Genomic DNA, 26,157 nt, shown 5'->3' with positions numbered 1-26,157 from the left:
GAGGATAGGAGCGGTCGTGATTTTGATCCAAGCCAGTTGGTGGCGGTAGTGATTCAATTTGCAGTTTTCCAAACACCAATAGACACCGAAGAAGAGGAAGAGGACTTCCGTTAGCCTGACACCGGTCTGATGCTGTGACGGGCGCCGAGCATCGGTGTAGAAGCTTCGGCCAGACCTGGCCCCCGACTGTCGGTAGACGTTTTAAAATGACAGACGGGAGGATTTAACGGAGACTAACGGACCGTCCGGGCTGAGGACAGGTAACAAGAACCGCAAGAATGTCTCGGTTTAACGGCGTCACGCACAGTACAGCATGCTAACGGCAGTTAGCCGCAGCTAGCTCGACACTTTCCTTTATTCCCATCAATTCCCCCCCCCCCCCCTTCTTGCTTCTTCTTGTTCTTTAACAAGTTTCCCCTGACGACGTTTCCCTGTTCACACCGAATCCCCAGTGACGTCACCAACACGTCAGAATCACCAGTTCATGTTGTTGTGATTTAACCAAAATCTGTTAAATGTCGCGAGAGGCAGCGAGATTAGGTTCAGCCCTTTAAATGCTTTTATTGTGAAAAGTTCAACATCAGTGTGTTTATGTTTGTGTGAGAATAACTTTTTAAACTCTCTCTGTCTCTCCCTCTCTCTGTCTCTCCTTCTCTCTCTGACTGTCTCTCTCTCTCTGTCTGGCTGTCTCTCCCTCTCTCTCTCTCTCTCTCTCTCTCCCCCTTTCCCCCCCCTCTGTCCCTTTCTCTCTGTCTGTCTCTCTCTCTCTCTGTCTCTCACTTCCCCCCCCCAGTCTCCATCATGCTCTCTCAACATCTAACACAGAGTGAGATCGACAATAGAGGGCGGGTCCTGTCTGCTGTGAACCCGCCTCCTGTCCTCTCATTGGTGGAACCAAAAGGTAGGTGTTTATATGTTAACATTGATGAAGTAGTTATCAATTGAAGGAGACAGCTCAGTTCTGATTGGTCAGAAGATGTCGCCATCTTGGAGCTAGATATCTTATCTTACATGTAAAATGAAAAGGAGAGCGAGGTCTGACAGTTGTTTCTGGTCCTACAGGTGTTTTCTCCTCTTCACCTCCTCCCTCTGCTCGCTCTTCATCTCCTCCTCACACCCTTCTTTCCTCTCCTTCATCTTTCACTCGTCTTCGTCCCCTCTCTCCTCCTAATCCCATGTTCCTCACTTCTTCTCCTCCGGTCCCCCTTTCTCATCTTTCTTCATCCACTCCACTACCTCCTCCTTCATCTTTTTCCTCCTCTCTTTCTACCCCCAGCCCTCCTGCTCCTCCTTCTGTGTCTCATCCTTTGCCTCCTTACTTGTTGTCTCCCCACTCGCTCTATCATCCACCATCTTTTTCTTCTGCTCCTTATCCTCCTCATGTTCATCATCACTCCTCTTGTCTCGTATCCCCAATTCCTTCTTCCCTTTGTTCCCCTGTCTCTTCGTCCACTGTGCAAATCCCTCCATCAATTCCTCCTCCTCCTCCCCCTCCACCTCCTCATCCTACTTGTTGCTCCTGCTCCTCCCTTCTTCCTCGCCTCCTGTCAGCTCACCGGTTGGAGGTTCGGCGTCTCTTGCGCGGAGCTCTTGCGTCTCTGGGTCGTCGTCTGGACACTCTGGAGAGGAGGAGCAGGAGGAACGGGCAGAAGAAGAAGAGAATGACGGGAGGAGGAGCCTGGTGTCAAGGTGAATTTTGTTGTCGTTCAATCAAGAATTAGTCCATTCATTAATTATTCTAATTGGTTTGGATCAGCTCAATCACATTTATGATTTTGTCATTTTTAATATGAATCTGTTTGAAAACACCAACAACTAAACTTGTCTATATCCTGTTTCATCCTTAGCTCCTGCTGCCTCTTCCGCCGCCTCCTTCTCTTGCTCCTACTCAGTTATCTCTGCCGTCCTTCCTCCTGTCTCCTCCTCTTTATCATCGTCAGTGAAGTCAGAGAGTGAGGAGTCATCCACGGCTCCTGCTCTGTCTGTTTTTGACCAATCAGAGCAGAGGAGGGGGGAGAGCAGGGGCCATGAGGATGAGGTGAGGAGGAGAAAGAGGAAGAACAAATATGTTGTAGAAGAAGAAGAAGAGGATGCTGGGAGGTTTGTTGGACAGATGGCGGTCTCCTTCAGAGGAGCAGGAGCAGAGAAAGAGGAGGGGCCAATCACCCTGCACAACTTCAAACACAAGAAACACAGAGGCGGAGGAACTAGCCAATCAGGGAAGACCGTCAGTGTTGTCAGACAAAATGGTTACAGACCACTGCTAATAAACGGGTGAGACAGAGAGAGAGAGATTATTTATTTATTTAATGTGTTGAATATTTAAATATGATTTTATTTGAATCATATTTTGAATTTCCTAGCGTCCTCAGCTCATCATCCCAGGATGACGTCCACCTTCTCCAATCAGCTCAGAGTCTTCAGACATGCAGCCAATCAGAAGCCTTCGCTGTCTCACCCAGCCAATGGTGGTTCTCTGACGTGACTCCTCGCCTCACTTCCAATCTCAGTGCCTTCGGCCTGTGGCTCGGCTCTTCCTCGTCTTCATTTAACCCCGCCTCCATGTTACGGTTTTCAGTGGTCACAGTAGAGACGATAATGGACTCGGTTAGGGGCGGGACATGTGGGAATCCCCCACGGCCCCTGAAGGACTGGTCGGCCCCGCCCAGTGTGAGCAGCGATCACTGGTTTGTTAAATAAATATTCATCAGGAACCTTTTAATGCTTATAACTTGAGTTCTGTTCTTTATGTTTATGATTCTATATAGTTATTGATTTATTATTAATAAACCGCTGATTCATTGCTTTTTTAATTCGATCATATTTTTCTTTTCACAGTTATGTGCGAACACCAAGGTAATTGTCATATGTAGACACTATAGTGCTTTATTGCTTTTGTCATGACAACGAGTTAAGTTCAAACTGAATAAATTATTTCTGTTTTACAGCCGAACGTTTTCCACCCGGCGACAGCACAAGCAGCGAAGCACTCAGAGCCCCCCCCTTCCCTGGAGGCGGCCCCTGCCTCTCCCCCCCTGCTCAGCCAATGGATTGTCTGCTCCTTTTACTGGCAGCCAATCAGTAGCAAGCACTGAGTTCCTAAACTCAAAGGGAGAGGTGCAGTTTTTTCAATAACTTCTGTTTTGAATAATGAAGCTTTGGTTTGAATTTTTTCTTCAATATCCGCTGTGTTATGTTTTTCTGCTCAGCGCAGTAAACGTGTCTCTGAGATTCGAATCCGCCGGACGACGCCACGGGAAACGCTGCTCACACCGATGGGACTGCCAAAAGTGAAAAGGTCAAGAGAGGAGGGAGGCACGCAGGCCACATAGAATAATGTAAAAAGGAATAAATTTAAAATTAAAATAAATATTTATGTTTCAGGTTAAAGAAAAAGGAGTTCAGTCTAGAAGAGATTTACACCAACAAGAACTACAAATCCCCCACCACCAACAGGTAAAAAAAAATACAAATCCCCATCACAATAAACTATCAATGTGATGCACAAACTACACCTCCCAGAATGCCTTGTGTCCACCCACAGGAGTCTGGAGACGATTTTTGAAGAGCCACGGGAGAAGGATGGAGCGCTGCTCCTGATTGGTCAGCAGAGAAGACGCAGGGTGCTTCTCTTCCCTGACTTCACTCAGCCCAGGAAGAGGAAGAGACCCCAAGGTATGCTGGGAGAGCAGATGACACTGGGAGAGTTTCAAAAAACAGAAAAAGTTTTCACAAATGTCCTTTTTTTAGGGGCGTGGTTTCCAGGTGGCACATTTCCCAGGAAGCGTGCAGCTGCTCGGCGACATTGCCATGGCGAGGGCTGCGGTGAAGATGACATGGACCTTGATGTGATGCTGGTGGAGCGACTGAGCGCGCTCGAAGACTTTCTCACACAACAGGGCCTGGATGTGTGAACTGTGACATCACTTCCGGTCTGCTGACTTTGGCCAAACAAACAGCTGCTAGCATACCTGCTAACTGCCGTGTTACCCTGGTGATGTCATCAGGAAGGCGGTCTCATGTTACAGGGTTTTTTCTTTGCTGTGTACTTGATGTTTGATTTTTTTTTTACAGTGTAGACTGTTTTAATGTGAATATTTAATATTTTTTATTGTGGTTGACGTGAAATTACCTGTTCAGAGGCCACACCCCCTGAAGGTAACACTTCCACCTCATAAAAAAAATGAAAACAGACGCTATCGCACGGTAAATATTTTTAAAGTGTAATATATATTTCTGCTGAAAGTGTTTCTATTTTTGGAACAAATAAAGTTTTTTCTGATCACTTAATTTGTATCATGTTTTTCTTTGCTTCAAAGGAACTGAGATGGAAATGAGTTTCAATTAATAAAACAATTAACTCCGAGCTCCTGAATGGTTTCAAAGTCTGAACACGTGGATTTGACTCTAGGAGAAAAACAAGAATGAGGAACTGTCACTGTTCAACTTATGAGCAATGATCAACTATATACACATACACATGCATTTGACCCTCAGCTAAGTGTAATATGATTTAAGTGAATAAAACGTTAAAAAAATCTTTTCTGTTTCGATCTTTATTTCTCGTTACTAATTTTACAGAAAATATTTTTTTTTTACAAAAAACGAGTTTTAACGAACAAAATCTATTCACATGTTAAAACCCGAGTTCAGGTGTTTGAATCACAGAGAACATGGTTATTTCTTCATGAACCAAAAACCAACATAATGGAGATTAATATTTCTCCTTCTAATCTAAATGAATTATAAATATAGAAACGTTATATAAACTTCGAGACGCTCTTCTGTCCAACGACGTCTCGACGTCTCGACGTCACTTCCGCAAACAACATGGCGGCGCCCCTGCGGACTGCGCGCGGCGGAACATTTCTAAGGTTCTTACGTTAATCTTATTCTTTACTGAAATGAAAAATTATGTCATCACGTTGCGGTCGCGTATGACCTTCATGTGACAGAGTAACGCGGTTGATGTGCTCGTGAAGCGCACGTGAGGAGACAATGACCGGACTCTGTTCTGAGTTTGTATTAATTTTATTTTAAATGATTCATAACATCCAAACATTGCGTTAACTGTGACGTCACACATGCGTGACATGCGTGAGTGAGGGGGATGTAAGATTCGGCTCAGATGAAATGAAGGGTTCACCTAAAGCTGCGGTTTAAATATAATAACTGTGTTATTATTCAGGAAGTCAGCTTTTGTTTTGTAAAAAAATGATTGTAATGATTAACAGTCATTATTTGATACAGATCAGCTCCATATAAAAATGGTAATGATATGTTAAAGTTTGATCAGACGATGTTAACATTTTATCAGAATATTCACAATATATGTATATAATAGTGTTTTAATGATGAAACTTTATCTCTGTCGTTTGCAGAGCTTTCGCTTTGAGCTGCAGCCAACAGCGCCTCCTCAGCACAGGTGAGGCTCTGCACCTTAATGTTTTTCTTTCACACACGAGCATCACAGCAGGAGATTATGCTCGGACCCGACAACACAGATCCTCCGCAGCACTCAGGTGGAGATAGTTCAACTCTCCAGAGAAAGAGAGAGAATGTTTGTTTACAGGGTCTCGACTGCTGCGTCTCGACTGCTGCGTCCGTCCTCGTCACTGTCACCTCTCCTCTCCTCTCCTCTCCTCTCCTCTCCTCTCCTCTCCTCTCCTCTCCTCTCCTCTCCTCTCCTCTGCTCTCATCTCCTCTCCTCTCCTCTCCTCTCCTCTGCTCTCATCTCCTCTCCTCACCTTGAAGCGTAACACTTCTTCATCCTCAGATATTTGTTTTCTTTTGGGCTTTTTCCAGCTGTAGGTCTCCAGTGTGTAAGAAGTGTCATGGCATCATGAGATCCTGTGGAGTTCACAGATCAGTCGATGACGACTCGCCTCTGATAAATGTTTCAAACAATTTGAAACTTTACAATTGTTTATTAAGTATTGAATCTTTCTGACCAAACATGCACAAGGGAAATAATGAACTAAGTAATTACTGATTAATGCTAATATATTTAAACAATTTATACATATATCAGTTAATATATATATATATATATATCAGTGTATGTATCCAAATAAATATAAATATGTTTATATATAAGTAAATAAATAAATACAGCTTTGTGTCATCTGAGGAACAATATATTTGTTCACGTTTATTAAGACTCAGATATAGAGACGTGTTGTCGTGTGTCAGGTGATGATTGGTCATGAGACCAGGTGATCTCACGTCTTTGGACCAATCATCTGTCTCGCTTCAGGTCGGCGCTTCCTGCCTCGTCCCCGGCCGATTCCCCTCCTGCTGGCGACAGGTGGTGGTTACCTCGGGTACCAGCACTACATAAGGAGTGGCCAACAGGAGGAGGGGGCTCCACCGCATTTGGCCACACCCACACAGGTAGGAAAGATCCCTCTTCACCTCCTTTTCTCTCACTATCTCTCCATCTTTATCGTCCTCCCCTCCCACCCCTATCTCTTAACCTGCTTTTTTCACTCGGGGGAAAATAGGCCCGGTAGCAGGTCAGGCTACTCACATTGAATTCATGTCTTCAATGACGCGTTTATCCAAAGCGACTTAACATAAGTGCATCAACCATGAGGGAACAAACCAAGAACAACAAGATTTTTTTTTTTTTATTATATATATATTTAAACACCAGAGTTGACGATGGTTATTTGACATCATCTTCTTAACCGAGCGGTGGTTGTAAGAGACGTGTCTTGAGACTTTGTGTCCTGATGTCGATGTGGAGCTCGCTCCCCCGTTCAGGAGCCAGGACAACAAACAGTCCGGATGTTGTTGAGTGTTTTTCTCGCAGTGAGGGAACAGCTGATTGGCCGATGCAGAGCGGCGTGGACAGGCTGTAGTGTAGATTTAGACTGGAACTGATCTGTTCGCACCATGGTGCACAACTGCCAGATAACATGTCAGGTTCACGTGCGCAGAGCAAACATGGAGGTTCAAAGGTTCACATCCGACAGTCACCTCATGTGTTGGTTCGGACCCTGTGATGGTCTCACTGGGTGAAAGTTGAGTGTGAAGTGATGGTGACACACTGACCGGTCATTTCAATGGTACTTCACTACTTCAAACACTGACCAACCTGCCTCCTGATTGGTCCTTTTAGTGTGGACACGATCCAATTGGTCAATCAGTAACTGGGCAGGACAGGGGGAGGCTGTGCTTCACTCGAGATTTAAACACATTTCATTTCACAGATACATTTTTTTTTAACAAATGCTATAATGAAAATAATAATTCAGAAAACAACAAAATAAATGATTTCAATATATTTTGATAATTTTCAATGGTAATATTGAAACGAGGAGGAGATAAGGAGGAAGGGAGGAGGGGGAGTGTCCTCAGTATAAATACCTCCCTCCTCCTCCTCCTGTGTCACTACTTCTCTCGTGTCAGTGAACACATCAGCTCTTTCTTCTTCTGGTTTTAATTCCTCAACTGGTCCGAATGTGTCTGCGGCCATCTCTCTCTCTCTCTCCGGCGGAGGTCTCTCGCTCATGGTAAGCTCCTTGTCCCGCTGCCCCGCCGGCAGACATGAGTGCGACCTGCTGCGTCAGGTGAGGCGTGCCAGAGACGGAGGAGGAAGAGGAGGAAGAGGAGGAAGGGGGGTGAGGACGAGAGCGACCGCACGGTTCAGGTGGGCGAGGAGGTAGGGGGAGGTTTTTTATAGATGTGTAGAAAAGTGTATCTCTTACAGTGTAAAATAGTGTATTCAAAATTAACAATTTAATAGTTTAAATGAACTGTCTGAGGGCGAGATACACTGACACGCGACAGAGAGAGAGAGAGAGAGAACTTAAGCTGCTTTCAGACATGAAGTTAACTCGACAGTTCCTCTGTATTTGCTCTGGAGGATCATGTGTGAGCTCCTGTATGAAGTGTGAACGCAGCAGAGGATCCTCCACTGGAATCTGTGTGGTTGAGTGGGGGGGTGAAGAGCTTCTAATAAGATCAGACATGAAAAAAAAAAGAGTAAACAAATAACTCCCGTTGAAGTGGTGATGTAAACATGACCACATAACCTCAGCAGCAGAGGTAACACATCACTTCCTCTCTGTGTCTGCTGCCCCCGACTGCTCCACCTCTCACCTGAAACATGGGGCGATCAGCTGCTGTGTTAATCAGCTGTGAAACCTGTAATAGAGATAGAGAGAGGGATGAGGAGATTTGTGTGTGTGTGTGTGTGTGTGTGTGTGTGTGTGTGTGTGTGTGTGTGTGTGTGTGTGTGTGTGTGTGTGTGTGTGTGTGTGTGTGTGTGTGTGTGTGTGTGTGTGTGTGTGTGTGTGTGTGTGTGTGTGTGTGTGTGTGTGTGTGTGTGTGTGTGTGATATCCAGGGCAACAGCTAATTTATCAGATCAGCTATTTTAGCTCTAGCCTAGCTTAGCCTGTTTCGTGTTGATCCTGTCCCAGTCCCCCCCCCCCACCCCACCCCCTCCTGATTGGTGATTCATTTGTATTCGTTTGTTTATAACACCACGTTTTAGCTGTTAGCATGTTAGCATAATTCCTGCTAGCTTTGCTGTAGCTTAGCATCTGTTGTGTGCTGTCAGTCCTCATCCTCCTCCTCCAAGTGCTCAGCGAAAACAACGTTCATACACAAACACACAACTGTGTTTTTTATTTTAATGCATTTTTCATAATTTATATATTATCTTTTTGTATCTCTTTGTTTTTATTTCAGTATTTATTCCTCTGACTCAGGTCACATGACAAAAATCTTGATAACTTTGACCATAGAATATAAAAGTGAATAAAAAAGTTAATGAATAATTATTTTTTTTACTCAGACCTGGACTCTTCTGTTTGACTCGTCATGTGACTGACCTTCACATTTTACTGTTAGTTCTTTTTCTTTTTTTTCTTTTGAATCTTTTTTTTATTATTTATTTTCTGTCTCTCTCCTCTGACCCACTCACATGGTCACATGGTCACAAATCTTGTAAAATCTGGTAAAATCTCATCACCATGATCAGGCTGCAGGTCCCTCGTTTGGATCTCCGTCATCGTCTGAGCGCGCTCCGTGGCGGCGTGTGTCAACCCGCCCCGTGGCGCCGTCGGCCACTTGCCTTCCTCTGCTATGTCTTGTCCATCAGTGCCCTGCGGCCGCTGTCCAAACGGGTAAGAGGAGCAGAGGAGTGGTTTTGATTGGATAAAGTGAAAGTGGGAAGAAGTTTAACGACCATACATGTATGTCCTGTTTTAGGAATGTCCTCCTCTCCTCCCTTGATTTCCTCCCCCCTTTATTCTCCTCTCTTTCAGGGCCCGAGCACGACAGTGCAAGGACTCTATGGAAACTGAGTGGATTATGCTTCCTCAGCTTCTGTTGTAAATTTTACGTATTTCAGCAGCTCAGGAACATGTGTCCAAAAATGGCTAAAAAGAGCCAACTGCAAATTTTCTATGAGGGTCATCCCACATGTGTATCTTACCCAGACGCTCAAAAAAGGCCTCTTTGACTTAGAGATTCAAATGAGCTCACCACACGGTGTGACCGTGGCGTGGCGTCAAGTTTTGAAGAATCACCATCAGAAGGTTGTTGTATCTCGGGCAAACTCCAGACTGGACATGTATGAAAAGAGTCCCGGCCTGATGACATCTACACAGAAATCATGACTTAAAATCACAGCGCCCCCTGGTGGCAACAGGAGATTTGTTGTTTTTTGCACGTCTTATACGGTGATGTACGCCTCTTGTCCATAGACCACAACCATGTCAAACTTTGTCGAAAGGGCCTCAAGACATCGATGACGTCGGCATTTTGAAACTGTGAGTTTTCGTCATGTGTGGTACGACTACGTTTCTTTTCATAATGAACAAAAAACTCTTTGGATCGATATGCTTGACCAAACAGGAAGTTTGCCATTTTGAATAATGTGCCCATCTCTTACCATTTGTACACTGTTGTATTTTGACGAACTTCTCCTGGAGCTTTCTTAACTACGTGGAGATTAAAAGCTATTAAAAGTCACACGGTGTGATCGAGGCGTGGCGTAACGGTTTGTTTTAGGCTTTAAATAAAACAATACTTTAATGTCCCATGGTCGGTGGTCATAGGTTCCTTCTGCAAAGGTGAAAGATTTATATGAGTTTTGATCCGAACAGATTATTCCGTATGTAGTGTTAGTGATAGCAACACCTCCTGCCAAAAAGAGGAAAGCCTTTTTTTAAGACTTTAATTAAATTTGCATTAGATTTTCACAGTGTGGTCTACACTTGACGTGTGGTACAGCGCTGCGTGTGGAATGCGAGAAGTGTTTTTATCTTTCCTGCGATGCACAAAACGCACACATCACAGAGCCGTTCCGCCTGGTTCCTGTTCCCAATCCCCCCCGGCCGCATCAGGTCCTGCACAGTGCTGCTCACAGCCCTAGTTTCTTGTTCCATCACTTTCTTCTTCAAAATTTGTCTATAACATTTTCTATACTGTCTTGAGCCCAGATAATTGATTCTATTTTCCTGTTTTGTCCTGCAGGTGGCGTTGTACCGCTCAATCCCGACTCGCCTGCTCTCTCGGGCCTGGGGTCATCTGAATGGCGTGAAGCTCCCCAACTGGCTCCGTAAACCTGTGTACTCGCTCTACATCTGGACGTTTGGGGTCGACATGAAGGTGATGATGAAGTTTTAAAAAAATGTAATCTGACGTAGAGACTCCGTCAGATTAAGACCTTTTTTATTTCATGTTGTTTTCTGTTTGACCACCAGGAGGCGGCAGTGGAGGATTTACATCAATACAGGAATCTGGGGGAATTTTTCCGTCGACGTCTCAAACCTGCTGTGAGGCCGCTCTGCGCCTCCTCCTGCCTGGTAACCCTCTTCATCCTTTAACGCGCAATCGTATTTCAATTCAAACACTTTTTCTGTCATTTGATTGGTCGCTGGTTCCTCAGATCTCTCCAGCAGACGGGCGGGTCCTGCACTTTGGTCAGGTGAAGAACTCGGAGGTGGAGCAGGTGAAGGGCGTCACCTACAGTCTGGAGAAGTTCCTGGGTCCACAGGAGGGGCGAGGCCAAGGTAAGACCCCGCCCACTTAACCTCAGATCATGAGTCCTGGCAGATCAATAAAGAAATCAATCAGCTATTAATTATATCTCTAATTAGAACCTCACATGTTGGTTTGCCCCCTCACCTCTCTTCAGAGTCCTCCCTGTCCTTCAGGGAACGCCTCCTGACGTCACCTGATAACGACCTGTTCCACGTGGTGGTTTACCTGGCGCCAGGTGATTATCACTGTTTCCATTCGCCCACAGACTGGAAGGTGGAGCTTCGACGACACTTCCCAGGTGAGGGAGCGTGACCTGATCACCTGATAACCTGTTCACCTGATAACCTGATCACATGTTCACCTGATCACCTGATCACCTGTTCACCTGATCACCTGTTTACCTGATCACATGTTCACCTGATCACCTGTTTACCTGATCACATGTTCACCTGATCACCTGTTCACCTGATCACCTGTTTACCTGATCACCTGTTTACCTGATAACCTGTTCACCCGTTTACCTGTTCACCTGATCACCCGTTCACTGGTTCACCTGATCACCTTTTCGATTGTCTGTGGTCAATCTGCTTTTCACTTCTCTCTCTCTTCTCGTTAGGCTCGTTAATGTCGGTTAACCCTGGTGTGGCTCGTTTGGTCAAAGATCTCTTCTGTCTTAACGAGCGTGTGGCGCTCACCGGCCAATGGCAGCACGGCTTCTTCTCCTTAACGGCGGTCGGAGCCACAAACGTAGGATCCATCCGGGTTTACTTCGACCAGGTGAGAACTTGAAATTATGCTGTATTTTAGTTCATGTAATGTAAATGTAATTTTTCATCTTTAACGCAGTGAAATAAACAAATGTTGGAGGTGTTTATAATTTTAAATTAAGATTAAAGTGATGTTTTTTGTTTCATCTTTGGAAAAGAACAATTGATCACATGATTATTGATATTGATCACATTATTGATGATCTTGATTGTTTCTGTCCTCAGGAGCTGAAGACCAACACCCCCCGCTACAGTAAAGGCTCGTTCCACGACCACAGTTATGTTGCCAATGGCAACAATGTGAACAGTGTGTTGACAGCGGTGTGTGAGGGGGTGGTCCCTGTGGATGGGGGCGTGGCCTTGCAGAGGGGGGAGGCTATCGGGGAGTTTAACCTCGGGTCCACCATCGTTCTGTTGTTCGAGGCGCCCAAGGACTTTAAATTTAACCTGCAGCCGGGACAGCGAATCAGAGTGGGGGAGGGGCTTGGCAGCTTCTGATTTGCTGACGCGTGGGAGGTGCCTGATGACATTTTAAGGCATTGTGGGTATTTTTCTTTGTAAGAAAAGACATGAAGAGGAAATGTTTGTTTGCCTCATGATAGCAAGATGCCAAACCTCTCTCTCTCCCCCCGCTATCTCTCCCCCCCCCTCTCTCTCTCTCTTTGTGTTCTCATACAGACCCTCCACAGATTGTCTAGAGTTCAGTGCAGGTCTGAGAACTCATTATGTCCTTCGTCAAACTTTCTGAGCTTCATTTAACAAAAAGACAAATTTATATTTTTCATAACGTAAAAATTTATGTTAAATATGAAATAAAATGTTGTCCGTCCATTCACTGCTGGAATGTTTGAAGGTTTATTGATCACGTTTTATAACCTACTGATGGTTTCGCTTTAAAGAAAAATTAATTATTCTTATTATTTTCTTCTGTTCTTGTTTTTTCTTTCGTTATATATTTAATATAAATAATACAATTTAAAATACAAAAACTAGTTATACTATAGTAGATATAGATGTTTTTTAACGGCTGTTTTTAATTGTGAATAAATAATGGAAATTGTGTTTCAGGTGCATTTTTTTATTTTTAAATATTTTTTTACAGGTCTTACAGTAAAGAATACATTTATTAAAGCAGCATTTTCATTGGTCAGTCTTCGCCCTACCCCTCTGTTAGCCCCGCCCCTGGCAGCAGAACCAACAGCACTGCCAATAGGACAGGGGTGGGCAACAGTTGCCATAGCGATGGAACCGCGGTTCTGCCAGACCTCCATGTGACCAGCCGTCATCGGGGGGGGGCTCCTTCCCCAGCCACAGCTTCCCATCCCGGGTCGCTGCTCCAGCCAGCCCCCCCTCCCTGAGGCCAGAGCTCCAGGATGACGAGGAGCAGGAGGAGGTACAGGTCTGCTGGGCCTTGATGCCCAGGAATGAGGCCAGATCCAGGTCCAGACCCGATGCCCCCCCCCGGGGCCGCGGCGTGTTCTGTCGACACTGAGGACACGGGATCCACACCTGGAGGCGGTGGAGGCGTTTACATAGTGAACGAGTTTGAAGCTACACTCAGGCGACTGCTGATGATGTCATCGCTCACCTGCTCGTTGATGACCGTGTCGAGTCTCTTCAGACACGCCTGGCAGAAGGCGTGGCCACAGTGCAGTCGTCGAGGCAACCGCGTCGCCAGGTCATAACTACCGAAACACACGATGCACACGAGGTCCCGCCTCCCCAGTGACATCATCGTCTCCATGGCGGAGGAGGAGGGCGGGGGAGGGAGGGGCGGACATGGCTCTTCCTCTTCTTTCTTCTTGTCATCAGACATCTTCTTTCTGATTGGACGAGAAAGTTCCTTCTTAGAATCTTTAATGTGAAGTGATCAATCACAAGACCTGAACTAGCACCTGAACCAGACCTGAGCCAATACTGTTCCTGACCAGAACTAGATCAGAACCAGATCAGAGCCAGACCTGAGCCAATACTGTACCTGACCAGAACTAGATCAGAACCAGATCAGAGCCAGACCTGAGCCAATACTGTACCTGACCAGAAGTAGATCAGAACTAGATCAGAACCACACCTGAGCCAATACTGTACCTGACCAGAACTAGATCAGAACTAGATCAGAACCACACCTGAGCCAATACTGTACCTGACCAGAACCAGACATGAACTAGGTCAGAACTAGATTAGAACCAGAACTGATCAAGACCTGAACCAAACTAGAACGAGTGAGTCCAGGTTTAATAGGTGAAATAAAGAAAATCTCTCAAGTGCAAACATCACAGAAAAGGAGCTTTTGTATATAAATAATAATGCAAAGTAATATTAAATATATGTAGTACACATATATTATATTTCTGAAATCATGCAAATATTTATATGATAAATACAACTACAGGACACATGTCACAGCAGAACAAAAGGGTACTAATATATGTATAAATATATATTCAAACGTATATGTAGGAATGTGCAGCATAAATGTACTTCCTAATATATATTTTTTAAACTTTCTTCATTCAAATAAAAATGTATACATATTCTTGATTCTCACCTGCTGCTCCCTGATTGGTCAGATGAAGTTATCACCTGGAACTTCTCTCCTCTTGTTTTTCCTTCACATAGCTCTTTTTATTCTTTCTCTTCTTTCTCTCTTTTATCCTCTGGGTCACATTTCCTGTAGCGTTTCTTCTCTTCTCTTTTATATCCCCTTTCTTTCTCGTGTTGGATTTTTCTTCTCGTTATTTCCTTTGTACTTGTCCTTTATTTTTCAGGAATTTCTCTCCTCTCTTTTTTTTTTACTCCTTATCTTCTGGTCCTTTGTCTTTTTGCTGTTTTTTTCAACCTCTGCTGTTCTTTTTCTCCTTCTTTCTTCTCTGTTCTTTCGTTCTTGTCGTTCCTCTGCCGCCGTTTGAGAGAAGAGAGACTCGCCTTCATCAATAATTCAACCTCACTCGGCCGACACTCGTTCTTTGAATCAGTTTATCATAAAATCAACAGAAAACATAAAGAACAGTAAGTGTCTGTAACAGGAACCTCAAGTACAAGTAACACCAGTTCACAAACTTAAACAATCAATAATCTCACCTGTAATCTGATCAGCCAATAGAGAGTGGATCTTTTCTCAGGTGAACCTATCAGGTTACAGCTCAGTGTGGACGGACTAGGGTCACCTTGGCAACAGAGAGAGAGAAAGAGAGAGAGACTATATGTATGACCATGTGTTTGTGTGTGTCCATTTTTTCAAATTTTGACTTCTACACATTAGTTCAACATATTAAACGTCTCTGTGAACCTTCAGCTGTTTTCTAACTGCACCAGAAGAAGGAATAGAGAGATCTTACTCAGGAGACATGACTCAGCCTTTAATTTTTTTGATGCCCAAAAAAGGCAATTCTGGCTGAATTAGTAAATGTTGGACAGGTCCCTTTGTAATCTGGGACACTCGTACTGACTTCCATGGAGGTCTCCCTCATTACTCAGTGTCCCACCTGAATTCACCCTGTGTGTGTGTGAGTATGAAATATTCAACCCCAGCACCTCAAACATTATAGAGATGTGAATCAGAATGACAGCGTCACATTCCTCCTTTAACTGCTCTGGTGTTCCAGGGAATCCATGAGCTTCACGGACAAGATGGTGAGTTCCTGCAGCACCAGACATACGACTGGTCCATGTGTCCACACAGTTCCAGTCCCGTTTCATCAGTCCATGAAACTGTCTCGTGAAACTCTGCAGTCCAAACACCTCCAGCTCATTCAACTTCAGCTTGGATGTTCCTCTTGGTGAAGAGTGGAGGACATTCCGGAGTCTTCATCAGGTCATCTGTAGGTGTTTTCTAGAGACACAGGGGTCGTGGTCTCCGTCCTGTGGGATCTTGATGAAATGTAGGTCGGGTTCCCACGGCCAGGCTGGTTTCAAGCTGCACCTGAATTTATTACCTTCCTCCCAATGCTCCCAATGGAATGTTACATTTTTGGGAAATCTTCAGTTCCCTTCAGGTGCAATGAACCAATTTCCCCTCTCAGATTTTGTGAAAGCTCCTTCGTCTTACCCAGGATGCAACTCACTTTGAACACCTTTGTGGGCGGGGTTTATGAGCATCACACCTGAAGCACATTAAGGACGATTATCGAGTTCCCAGACGAACGATCAGGATCTACAGGTTGTTTATTTGTGATTTGTCCATAATGAAAAAATATCCTGTTACTCAGGAATACTAAACTGTACATTTTCTCTGTAATGTAAGTTTAATTATAAATCACATGTGAACTTTGGTCTGTTCCATGTTTAAAAAAGACTAAACATCCTCTTCACATGGTTTTTATTTCACCGCAAACACCACATTCTACTGTCTGCTCGAATTTACACCACAGAGTCATTGATATGAAAAATATAAACACTTTAATCTCTAACACTTCCTGAATGAAAACATTTCTTCTGCAGAGAAAACTTCTTAAAATATAAACTATATACAAAACAGATGTTTGAATAAACAAAGAAATTATCAATAATCTACAATCAACCTGATTTGTCCAGTTTACAGGAATTTATGTGTAACTTCATCATTAATGTCTAAGTCCCGTGATAATAAAAATTGCTCAGAGGTAAAGACTCATATCAAACAGGAACGGAGGTTAATCAATTTTAAACCTGGATTAATTAATTTTAAACTGGTATTAATGAAGTTTAATGAACATGAGTATTTTGAAACCTCTCAAACAAAGGGGTTCATATATTTTCTTAAGATGATGAATTACCAATAACATCAGCAGCAGCCATTTTGGGTCTGATCTGCTCCCACGTGGTGTAAATGATGTCTCTCCTTTACTTTTCAAACAACAGAACAGAAACTAATAAAATCATTTAACACACAAATAAAACTAAAATTGTTGTTTTGTTGGTATAAATGTTAAATAAAGTAGAAACAAGTTCAGAAGCAGCAGAGACATCGAGTTCAGGTTCAGGTCGTTTGGCTTCTGAGGCTTTCAGCTGTAACTCATGATCTTCCTCAGGGGGTGGAGCCTGTTTCAGGAAATGAAGCTTGAAGCTTTGTCTCAAAATTATTTGTATATATTAAGTGTTTAAACTAAACAAACAGAATTTAATACAGTTTTACTTTAACTAACACAAAATGGTTGCAACTTCATCAAGTTGGTGAATCTTCCTTTGTTCCTCATCATTCACCTCCTCAGTTGTCTCCTTTCCCCCCATCCTTCATTTCTCCGCGAAAAACTGATGAATAAATTAATCTGAGCCAATCCCAATCCTCCTAGTGCCATGACGTCACATCCTGTTGCTTTGACGTCACGTCCTGCTGCTGTGACATCATTTGTTCTTTCTACAGCGGTAGCAGCAGGCGCGGCACCACTTCCCCTCCTCTTCGTCCCCCCCTCCATCTTCCTTCACCATGTATGGTGGTGGGGGGGCAGCGCTCGATGACCCGTACGGGTTCCCCTCATTAATATTCAGAGCCATTGGATTGGCTATCACCGTGGCAGAGTCATCAGAGGAGCGTAGCTTGGCCCTCGGGATGGTCACCTGACCATACGGATTGTCGAGGGAAACATGGATGTTTGATGACATGGTGGCGTGTCACAGGCGACCACTCTAAATCTGACCAATCAGAGAGCTCTGCGGAGGAAGGACAAAAAGAGAGTTTAAGAGCGATGGAAGGAAGAAGAGGAAGAAGTAGCAGAGGAGGGGACGAGGCTAGCATTAGCATGTCTAACCTGATTTGTGCCAGATTTAGCATTTAAACTTTGAGCTAGCATTAGCACACCTGACCTGACCTGTGGATGAGTTAGTGTTTATCTTTGATTTAGCGTTAGCGTGGCAGACCTGGTCTATACCTCCAGCCTCCGAGCTTAGCGTTAACACAGCTAGCATCAGCACCTTTCTCCACATGTGACCTGTGGAACGAAAAGGAACAACACGAAAGGTCACATGTTTCCAATCCTGTAGCTCATTGGCTATTATCTGACAGCCGATTAGCCTCTGGAGGCCTCAGGCAGTACTCTGGGGCTTCATGTACAGGACATGGTGATTTGGGGTCAGACTCAGTCGCTGTTTATTGTACTGTTAGTTTCTTTTATCACACGAGTCAAACATTTCTCCACAGGAAACACAACCTATGAGTCTTTTTCTATGTGTTTTAGGCCCAGATTAAATTTTCGCTAATCTCTACTAACAACTATCTGCGTATAAAATCTCAAAGTGCTCCCTGTACGTGTAGTTTTACTGGAGTACCTGTAGTTTTACTGTAGTCCAGAGTTTTAGTGAAGTTTATACTTTAAGTGAAGTACTTCCTCCTGAACTGTTTGAGGACATTTTGATTCTTCATTCCTTTGAGAATATTTCTGTGTTTTTGTCGAGAGCTGAAATTAATGTGAAATATCTTCCATGAAGTGGAAAACCACACTAATAATAATAAGAGAGCCCACATTAGTTTCACAAGCGTGTTTCAGACTCACCTGTTCAGATGCCACAGGTGGTGTTTCTTCTTCTTCTTCTTCTTCTTCTTCTTCTTCTTCTTCTTCTTCTTCTTCTTCTTCTTCTTCTTCTTCTTCTTCTTCTTCTTCTTCTTCTTCTTCTTCTTCTTCTTCTTCTTCTTCTTCTTCTTCTTCTTCTTCACACCCTGGTTGTAAAGAAACCTCTGATAACCTTCTTCTTCTCCTCCGGGTTTTATCCTCTTTCTTCTGAAGTCAAATCAAGTCTCAAACTGAAGGAAACTCCAGCAACAGTACAAATCTGTGTCTCTCTCCTTTTTACTGTGTGTGTGAGGCTCGCTCGACCGCCTCGCCCAAACCTGTTCTACCACATGACGATGATTCTCTCTCTCTCTCTCTCTCTCCCTTCCTGTTCATTCTCTATGGAACTCGACCGGTCTTAACTCCAATCTGACCCCCCCGCGTCACTTTACCGCTCTCCTGTCATTCTCCACGGAGCTCCCTCTCTCTGTGTTTGTATTGTTGGAAGAGATCTAATAATCATTTAACAGCTTCTTCTCTTTCTCTAAATTCTATTGGTCTTTTTTACTCCTTCATTTTATCAATACATATATGTTTGTTGCTGTTTTCAATTCTTCGTTTTTTAAATTCTGATTCATTTATTTTCAGCATCTTGAATCGTATTTTTTAAACTGTCAACAGAGGGAAATAGAATAAAGTTTCATGTGGACTGAGTCTCATGTTCTTTCAGGAGCTATATGTTCAATATAGTCAATATAATCTAAATAGTCAGTATGAATGTGTGAGTGTGTGTGTGCGAGAGACTGAATGTGTGTTTGTGTGTGTAGGTGTGTGTGTGTGTATAACCGGTCGGACAGAAACTGTTTTTCTGTTTCATTCTAATATGAAGCTCCTCCCACACGCAGTTTTTTAACATGATTGTATATTTTTATGCACATGAAAAGATAAATACATGTAAAATATGATGTGTATATATTATGATGAATCTGCTTCAGGTGTTAATAATTCAATCAATAAATTGATCCGAAAGATTTTAAAGATTTTCTAGTCTAAATAAAGACCCCCAAGCCCCCCCCTTTCCCCCTTTCCGTTTCCCGCGGAAGCCCCTCCCTGTTAGCCATTAGCCACCTAGCTCTGAGGCCGGACGACAGGAGGAGAAGCCGGGGGAGCGGAGGAGAAAAACTCGGACAACAGGAGGAGATGGTCCCGGCGGAGGACGCCAGAGACACGCGGTGACCGGACAGCGAGTCCGCCGAGCAACGAAGCCGCTTCCCGGTGCGTGACCGCGGCTGCAAAGTCCCGAGGAGAAGTGGAAAAACAGGGAGCCCCCTCCCGAGCGTCCCACTCCTCCTTCTCCTCCCTGCTTTACGAGCAGCAGGAAACAGGAGAGCGCTCCTGCTCCTCGTCTGCTCCTCAGATGATCTCAGAGTTTAACTTCACTTTGAGGAGGCTCGTGTTATTCTGACTTCACTGTCCCATCGGCTCTGATGAAGAGGAGTGGCTGCAGCTAGCCCAACTTCACTTTCCCATAGGAGTGGCTAGCATTAGCCCAACTTCACCCTGCCACTGGTTTTAAGGAGGTGGACTGGTTAGCATTAGCTCAACTTTTTTGTAGACGAATTAATACCTGGATCAATAAGTTTATCTTTCTTCTCGTTGATCGCATGTGTTTTCATGAGAGTTTGAACAGTTCAGACCTCAGTTCGATCAGCTTCACTTTATTCAGTATAAACACAACATCACATGTTCAGCAGCTGCAGGACGTCACGTCAGCGTCAGGAAGTTTATCAATGACGTCTCGTGAGCGTAGAAAAACATGTTCTTTCAGCTGTCATTAATTAAATTGTTTATACGTCTTACTGTGACATGTGTTAATACATGTGATCACATGTTTGTGTACACATGTATTAACCTCTATTCTCTCTCTCTCTACAGATGACCATGCAATCATTCCCTGCTCGCCCTCGCCATTAGTGTCTGTGTTTGTGCCGTGGGACTGATCAGGATGGGGTTCGGTCGGGATCTGAGGAATTCCCATGAGGGTTTACTGAAGCTGCAGGACTGGGAGCTGAAGGTTTGTCTTAGTTCACACGTGTCAGAGCCAATGTTTAATGGTCTTATATTCTGAAACATGTATGTAACATGTAAACTTCAGGCGTGTTGAGATCAGCGCCTCAGATCAGTGTTGACATGAATAAACCCTGAAGTCTACACTGTGCAAATTAACATTTTAAAGAGCCATCAGAGCTGTCAGTCAAGAAGTGTGTTTGTCGCCCCCTAGCTGCTGGAGACGGTGAAGCGATTCATGACTCTGCGGGTGAAGAGTGATAAGGAGTACGCGGCTCTGCTGCTTAACATGACTCAACAAACTGAGAAACAGGAAGCTGCGGACTACGTCAGCACGGTCAGCAAGGTGAGCGGACTTACCTGTTCATTCAGTCCTGGTTGGTTTCGCCCGATCCGCAGTCAGACCCACTCTCTCTCTCTCTCTCTCTCTCTCTCTCTCTCTCTCTCTCTCTCTCTCTCTCTCTCTCTGTGTGTCAGTCTTGGTCGCAGGTGATTCGTCAGACGGAGGCGTTGGGGCGAGTGATGAGGAGTCACGCTGACGAGCTGAACTCAGGTCCTCTGCACCGCCTCGCCACATTGATACGAGACAAGCAGCAGGTGAAGAAGAGCTACCAGAGTCTTCATCAACAGCTAGAGAGCCACAATCACAAGGTCTGCTGGGAAACAATCAGAAACACCACATCATCTGATCGCTCTCTCCCTCTATAACCTGGTGTTTGTTGTTGACAGGTGACCAGGAGTGACCTGGAGAAGCTGAAGGCGACGTACCGTCAGTTGAGCCGTGACGCAAACAACGCCAAAGAAAAATATAAAGAAGCTCTGACAAAAGGTTTTTATTGATCTGTGATCAGTTTGTGTTGGGCTGCTTCTAGTTAATGGCAGTTCATCTAAAGTTGTGACTTCTCCCCCTCCCCGCTTCTGATCCAATCACAGGCCGGGAGGCAGAGCGGGCCCGAGAGCGTTACGACAAAGTGACTGCGAAGCTCCACAACCTTCATAACCAGTATGTGTTGGCGGTGTGCGGCGCTAGAAAGCAGCAGGACGACCACCGACGCAACGCTGCGCCTGCTCTGCTGGACGCTCTGCAGCGGATGCAGGAGGATATGACGCTCGCACTGTGAGTCACATGACCCCTGACACGCTGAGCTTGAACTCTGTTTCAGCAGTATAAGTAATCTATTACTCTTATATCGCTGCAGTAAGAGTATTCTGGAGGAGTACTGTGAGATCAGTAGTCTTCTGACCGACGACATCGTGAAAGTTCATCAGGAAATCTCAGCAGCTGTTCAGCAGATCGACCCACTCGCCGAGTATCAACACTTCATTGATGCCTACAGGTCCCAACATCACACTCTGTGGTTACACTGGTAACACGCTCTCTCCTCACCACCGGGGTAACAGTGTCTGTCTGTCCCTCAGGTCACCGGAGACTCCGGAGCCAAACGTGGAGTTTGACACTACTCTATTGGAGGAGACGGACAACCTGCCGGCCAATGAGATCCTCTGGAACACGCTGACGGCTGACAGTCTGCAGGCCATGTGAGCTACGAGGGAAAGACAAACTGTCCCGACACTGTTTCCTGTTGAAGTAACGTCTGTGATTGGTTCTTTTCTCAGGATGTCGTCAGCAACAGAGGAGCTGACACTGACTCAGCAGAACCTGAGGACGAAGGAGGCCCTGGCCGATGACCTCGACACCAAGATTCAGACAAGCCAGCAAGATGGCGAGCGGAGGAGCGAGTGAGTACCGTCTGTTTTCATCGCTCTCTCCATCTTGCTCCATGCCTCTCTCTCCTCATTCTGCTCTCTCTCGCCCTCAGCTGTGTGCTGCTGCTCAGTCAGAAGCTTGCTCTTCTCGAGCTCCGCCACGCTGTCCAGTCCCTGCGTGGATCTGAGGCCCGCCTCGCCTCCCAGAAGGCCCTGCTGGACACCAAGATGGCTGCCGCCGCCAACTCCCCTCCCCCACAACCGTCTCCCCCTGCACTGCCATATGAGGACGACGCTCGTTCTATGGGATCTACTGTAAATCTGCACAGGAACTAAAGAAGACTTTTAAAATAAATGCTCCTCTTGTCAGTTATATGTTTAAACACGACTTGTGTGCTTGTTTGATTTGAAGGATAAGACGAAGGAGAAGACGTCTCGTTTCGACACGCTGCGTCACTCTCTCGCTGGAATGATTCGTTCTCCTAAATCGGTGCTTGGCTCCTCCTCCTCGGTGAGACTCTGACTCTGATTGGACTATCATTTGTCGATGACGATGTTCGTTTGGTTGTTGTAAAGAGATTGTTGCCCCCCCCCCCCCCCCCCCTATGCAGCAGTTCTTTGATGTGATCCCCACCTCGGAGCGCCCCCTTGGGGAGCAGGATTGGTATCATGGTGCCATCCCCCGCACTGAGGCTCAGGAGCTACTGCGGCAACAGGGAGACTTCCTGGTGCGGGAGAGTCACGGTAAACCAGGCGAGTACGTCCTGTCGGTGTTCTCTGATGAGCAGAGACGACACTTCATCATCCAGTTCGCAGACGTACGTATTGTTAAAACATTCAGTTAATGTTAATGATCATCGATTGTTGTTATTGTAATAAAAAATGCCTGTAATTAAAATCCACTGTGGGTCCATCCTGTGTCTGTCCGGTAGAGTCAGTACCGCTTCGAAGGGACCGGGTTCTCCACAATCCCTCAACTCATCGAGCATCATTTCACCACCAAGCAGGTCATCACCAAGAAGTCTGGAGTCGTTCTCCTCCACCCCGTCCTCAAGGTAACCACTCATCTGGTCACTGACTCATACATCTGAACGTTAGCATGTCTGAGCCAAGTGATTGATTGACTGATTGTTCAGGATAAGAAGTGGATCCTGAACCACGAGGACGTGACGCTCGGGGACCTGCTGGGAAAGGTGACGACACGACACATGTGTCCATTTCAACATGTGTAACCTGTCTCTGCCTCCATTAACCATCCTGCCCTGCTGTCTGCCGGCTGCCAGGGTAACTTTGGCGAAGTGTTTAAAGGGACACTGCAGCGCGACAAATTGCCGGTGGCTGTTAAAACGTGTAAAGAAGATTTACCTCCAGAGCTGAAGATCCGCTTCCTGTCTGAGGCCAGGTCAGATTTTCACATGAACCCTGAAAACAACAGAACTGTACAAACACTATTTTGAGTTTAACTCTTTATTTTTTCTGTATTAAATGTCCCTAATCATTACATACATTATCTCAAGGCCAAGTCAAGTTGACAACTCAAAAATTATAGACTCAGTGTGTGTGTGTGTGTGTGTGGGGGGGGGGGGGGGGGTGCCATCTTCCTCCAGCGTGTGATTGACTGGGGTCTCATGCTGCTTGTCTGTGATTGGCTGCAGGATACTGAAGCAGTACGACCACCCGAACATTGTGAAGCTGATTGGTGTTTGTACGCAGCGACAGCCGATCTACATCGTCATGGAGCTGGTTCCTGGTGGGTGGAGCTTCACCAGCCTTTTGCTGATTTCTCATTGGTTCGAGTGTTTGACAGGTGTGTTCATGTGACGTTTGCTGTGTCTGTCAGGTGGAGACTTCCTGTCCTTCCTAAGGAAGAAGAAAGACGAGATGAAAACGAAGCAGCTTGTTCGCTTCTCTGTCGACGCCGCCGCCGGGATGGCATACCTTGAGAGCAAGAACTGCATCCACAGGTAATGGAGTGCTGTGGCGCCTGATAGTCTGTGAACACATCATCTGCTCTTCCAAAAATTTACTGAAGAACAATTCCTTTATTGACGGCTCAGACATGGAGCACATTGAAATCCCACTTTAAACTCGCTGAATGAACCTTCCCTATCTCCACGTGTTCCTCAGGGACCTGGCGGCGAGGAACTGTCTGGTGGGGGAGGGCAGCGTGTTGAAGATCAGTGACTTTGGGATGAGTCGTCAGGAGGACGATGGCATTTATTCTTCATCTGGACTCAAACAGATTCCCATCAAATGGACGGCACCTGAAGCCCTCAACTATGGTAACACAATTTGTAAACTAGTTGTGTGCTCTGTTTCCTGCTGTTATTGGTCTGACTACCCTGCTCTGTGATTGGCTGCTGCAGGTCGTTACAGCTCAGAGAGTGATGTGTGGAGTTACGGGATCCTGCTGTGGGAAACCTTTAGTCTCGGGGTGTGTCCTTATCCCGGGATGACCAATCAGCAGGCTCGAGAGCAGGTGGAAAAAGGTAAAGATGGCGTCACACCTCTTTAATTAAGTATTTGGTTACAGATATATCAGTTTATCCTTTAGGAATGAAGTAACAATGATTATGTGACTTTTTTGAGAGCTTTTCAAAGTTTCATATAAACCTGATCTATTATAATCTCTGGATAGACAGTTTAAAATGTTTGTGATTATGTCATTATGAAATGACACCCCGCCCCCCCTCTCTTCCTGGCTGCCAGGTTACAGGATGGTGTGTCCTCAGCGGTGCCCGGATGAAGTGTACAAAGTGATGCAGCGCTGCTGGCAGTACAACCCCGAGGAACGACCCAAGTTCTCTGAGCTGCAGCGAGACCTCACCGCCATCAAGAAAAAGTGATGACATCATCAGAGACGGAAGAAGGTGAAGTCACGTTCTCGGGAGCAGGACGCCATCAGGGCACGCCATCAGAAAAAGACGAGTCACTTTTATGTCAGGTGGGCGTGGTCAGCAGGTTGACACTTGTTACAACCTTTGTTAATATTTAGCATTTGGCTAAATTCTTTAAACTACATTATAAAAAAGGAAACACTGTTGGGTGCTAACAATGCCGCGATGTTAGCATGTAGCTACACACTAACATGACCTGTTGACACCACAGCTGATCGATCCACAACGCTCGGCTGATAGCTTGAGCGTGAATGTAGCAAGTTTCCTTGCTCTGTGTAAATGTGTCTGATTACACTGAATTGAGTTAGAATCTACATCAAAGTCCTGATCAGGAATCAATGATCACATATTGATAAAAAACTATATTCAAATCAATATCAGATTCCATCGTAAACAAAATCTATTAAAACAAGAAACACACAAACGTTTAAACCGACCAGTCACATGATCAGTAAGCACGACGTCAGTGGGAAGCTAAAATCACCAAAAAGAATTTTACAAAACAAGCTCAAAATATAGAGCGGCGCATGGCGAGTGTGATGACACATGTGACAGCCACGCCCATCACTACTGTAACCATGGCAACGGATTGAACACTAAAGGATTCCACTGCTGAGGACTAATCAGCTGTCAGCACTAATGTAAACTGATTTTTTTTTATTTATTGTTTTTATTAATTTTATTTCTTTTGTTTGTATGTTTGTCATGTTTTATTCTCTGACAGCTGAAAAAATATATTTACACACATCAATCACACAGACCACGCCCACCTTGGTTTTTTTCTACTTTGTAATTCCAGGAAATGTTTCTGACCAATCAGTGGCTTCCATCATGAGGTTGGGCTAAAGTTTTTTTCCCTTATTCTCAAATAGTTTTTTTAATTGTTATCTTTGTTTGAATTTATTTAATGAAACAAGAGATTACAATTGTTTCCTATATAAACAGCACTTACTGTTTGTTTACTGGTTGTTATAGTAAGTGGGGGGATACTTCCGTTACAATGAAAGAACAGCTGCATGTAAATGAGTCGAGTCTTGATTGGTCAACGCCATTACCTGGACTGCATGTGGGTGGGGCCTAGACATTAGTGATGTCAGAGCTACTGACTGTTACTGTAAATAAATTAAAGATTTTTTTTATAAAACATTTGTTTTATGTCGAACACTAATCGCCCGTTTGTCTTTTATATTTGTTCCAACTCTTTATGAAAATATCATTGTAGCATTTACTATGAAAATAAAAATGAACAAACAGAT

At 44.8% G+C, this 26,157-nt stretch overlaps 4 protein-coding genes and 1 long non-coding RNA gene across 9 annotated transcripts; 3 read left to right on the top strand and 2 right to left on the bottom strand.

The window, feature by feature from the left end:
- The first annotated feature begins 59 nt into the window (after nucleotides 1-59).
- On the top strand, nucleotides 60-4,290 carry wu:fi75a02 (uncharacterized). Its single transcript, XM_062413488.1, has 11 exons — nucleotides 60-260; nucleotides 794-901; nucleotides 1,063-1,689; nucleotides 1,848-2,274; nucleotides 2,364-2,687; nucleotides 2,839-2,856; nucleotides 2,949-3,117; nucleotides 3,210-3,298; nucleotides 3,385-3,456; nucleotides 3,545-3,675; nucleotides 3,751-4,290. Exons 2-11 carry the CDS (start codon nucleotides 802-804, stop codon nucleotides 3,912-3,914), a joined length of 2,121 nt encoding a protein of 706 aa, XP_062269472.1. The 5' UTR covers nucleotides 60-260; nucleotides 794-801; the 3' UTR covers nucleotides 3,915-4,290.
- Nucleotides 4,291-4,825: 535 nt separating this feature from the next.
- Nucleotides 4,826-12,828, top strand: pisd (phosphatidylserine decarboxylase). Of its 3 annotated transcripts, XM_062412749.1 has the most exons (9): nucleotides 4,826-4,874; nucleotides 5,382-5,425; nucleotides 6,257-6,393; nucleotides 10,490-10,624; nucleotides 10,720-10,821; nucleotides 10,905-11,028; nucleotides 11,154-11,297; nucleotides 11,616-11,776; nucleotides 11,992-12,828. In XM_062412749.1, exons 1-9 carry the CDS (start codon nucleotides 4,831-4,833, stop codon nucleotides 12,262-12,264), a joined length of 1,164 nt encoding a protein of 387 aa, XP_062268733.1. In that variant the 5' UTR covers nucleotides 4,826-4,830; the 3' UTR covers nucleotides 12,265-12,828. The 3 variants fall into 3 exon arrangements, with proteins under 3 accessions (XP_062268733.1, XP_062268734.1, XP_062268735.1); XM_062412750.1 differs by lacking the exons at nucleotides 4,826-4,874; nucleotides 5,382-5,425; nucleotides 6,257-6,393 and adding exons at nucleotides 7,368-7,517; nucleotides 8,991-9,135; XM_062412751.1 differs by lacking the exons at nucleotides 4,826-4,874; nucleotides 5,382-5,425; nucleotides 6,257-6,393 and adding exons at nucleotides 7,452-7,574; nucleotides 8,991-9,135.
- A 64-nt stretch (nucleotides 12,829-12,892) lies between these two features.
- rnf224 (ring finger protein 224) lies at nucleotides 12,893-14,451 on the bottom strand. The gene is made up of 3 exons (XM_062412752.1): nucleotides 14,315-14,451; nucleotides 13,355-13,589; nucleotides 12,893-13,275 (listed from the first exon to the last, which is right to left on the bottom strand). Exons 2-3 carry the CDS (start codon nucleotides 13,580-13,582, stop codon nucleotides 12,937-12,939), a joined length of 567 nt encoding a protein of 188 aa, XP_062268736.1. The 5' UTR covers nucleotides 13,583-13,589; nucleotides 14,315-14,451; the 3' UTR covers nucleotides 12,893-12,936.
- Nucleotides 14,452-14,593: 142 nt separating this feature from the next.
- On the bottom strand, nucleotides 14,594-15,439 carry LOC133974934 (uncharacterized). The gene is made up of 3 exons (XR_009924720.1): nucleotides 15,301-15,439; nucleotides 14,848-14,933; nucleotides 14,594-14,730 (listed from the first exon to the last, which is right to left on the bottom strand). It is a non-coding gene; the product is annotated as an uncharacterized LOC133974934 (long non-coding RNA).
- A 3,916-nt stretch (nucleotides 15,440-19,355) lies between these two features.
- Nucleotides 19,356-26,156, top strand: fer (fer (fps/fes related) tyrosine kinase). Of its 3 annotated transcripts, none has more exons than XM_062412745.1 (20): nucleotides 19,356-19,505; nucleotides 20,166-20,304; nucleotides 20,512-20,643; nucleotides 20,775-20,948; nucleotides 21,027-21,126; nucleotides 21,231-21,414; nucleotides 21,497-21,634; nucleotides 21,717-21,836; nucleotides 21,915-22,037; nucleotides 22,118-22,319; nucleotides 22,417-22,515; nucleotides 22,619-22,822; nucleotides 22,937-23,059; nucleotides 23,141-23,197; nucleotides 23,288-23,406; nucleotides 23,660-23,754; nucleotides 23,845-23,968; nucleotides 24,132-24,286; nucleotides 24,371-24,493; nucleotides 24,714-26,156. In XM_062412745.1, the coding sequence occupies exons 2-20, from the start codon at nucleotides 20,236-20,238 to the stop codon at nucleotides 24,848-24,850; spliced, it is 2,478 nt and encodes an 825-aa protein (XP_062268729.1). In that variant the 5' UTR covers nucleotides 19,356-19,505; nucleotides 20,166-20,235; the 3' UTR covers nucleotides 24,851-26,156. The 3 variants fall into 3 exon arrangements, with proteins under 3 accessions (XP_062268729.1, XP_062268727.1, XP_062268728.1); XM_062412743.1 differs by having other exon boundaries at nucleotides 22,616-22,822; XM_062412744.1 differs by having other exon boundaries at nucleotides 19,356-19,818; nucleotides 22,616-22,822.
- Nucleotide 26,157: the final 1 nt, after the last annotated feature.

The sequence above is a fragment of the Platichthys flesus genome, chromosome 19, assembly GCF_949316205.1.
Source record: "Platichthys flesus chromosome 19, fPlaFle2.1, whole genome shotgun sequence".
In the NCBI taxonomy this organism is placed as follows: domain Eukaryota; kingdom Metazoa; phylum Chordata; class Actinopteri; order Pleuronectiformes; family Pleuronectidae; genus Platichthys; species Platichthys flesus.
The sequence above is the reverse complement of the archived record's forward strand: the minus strand, read 5'-3'. Positions and strand labels throughout refer to the sequence as shown.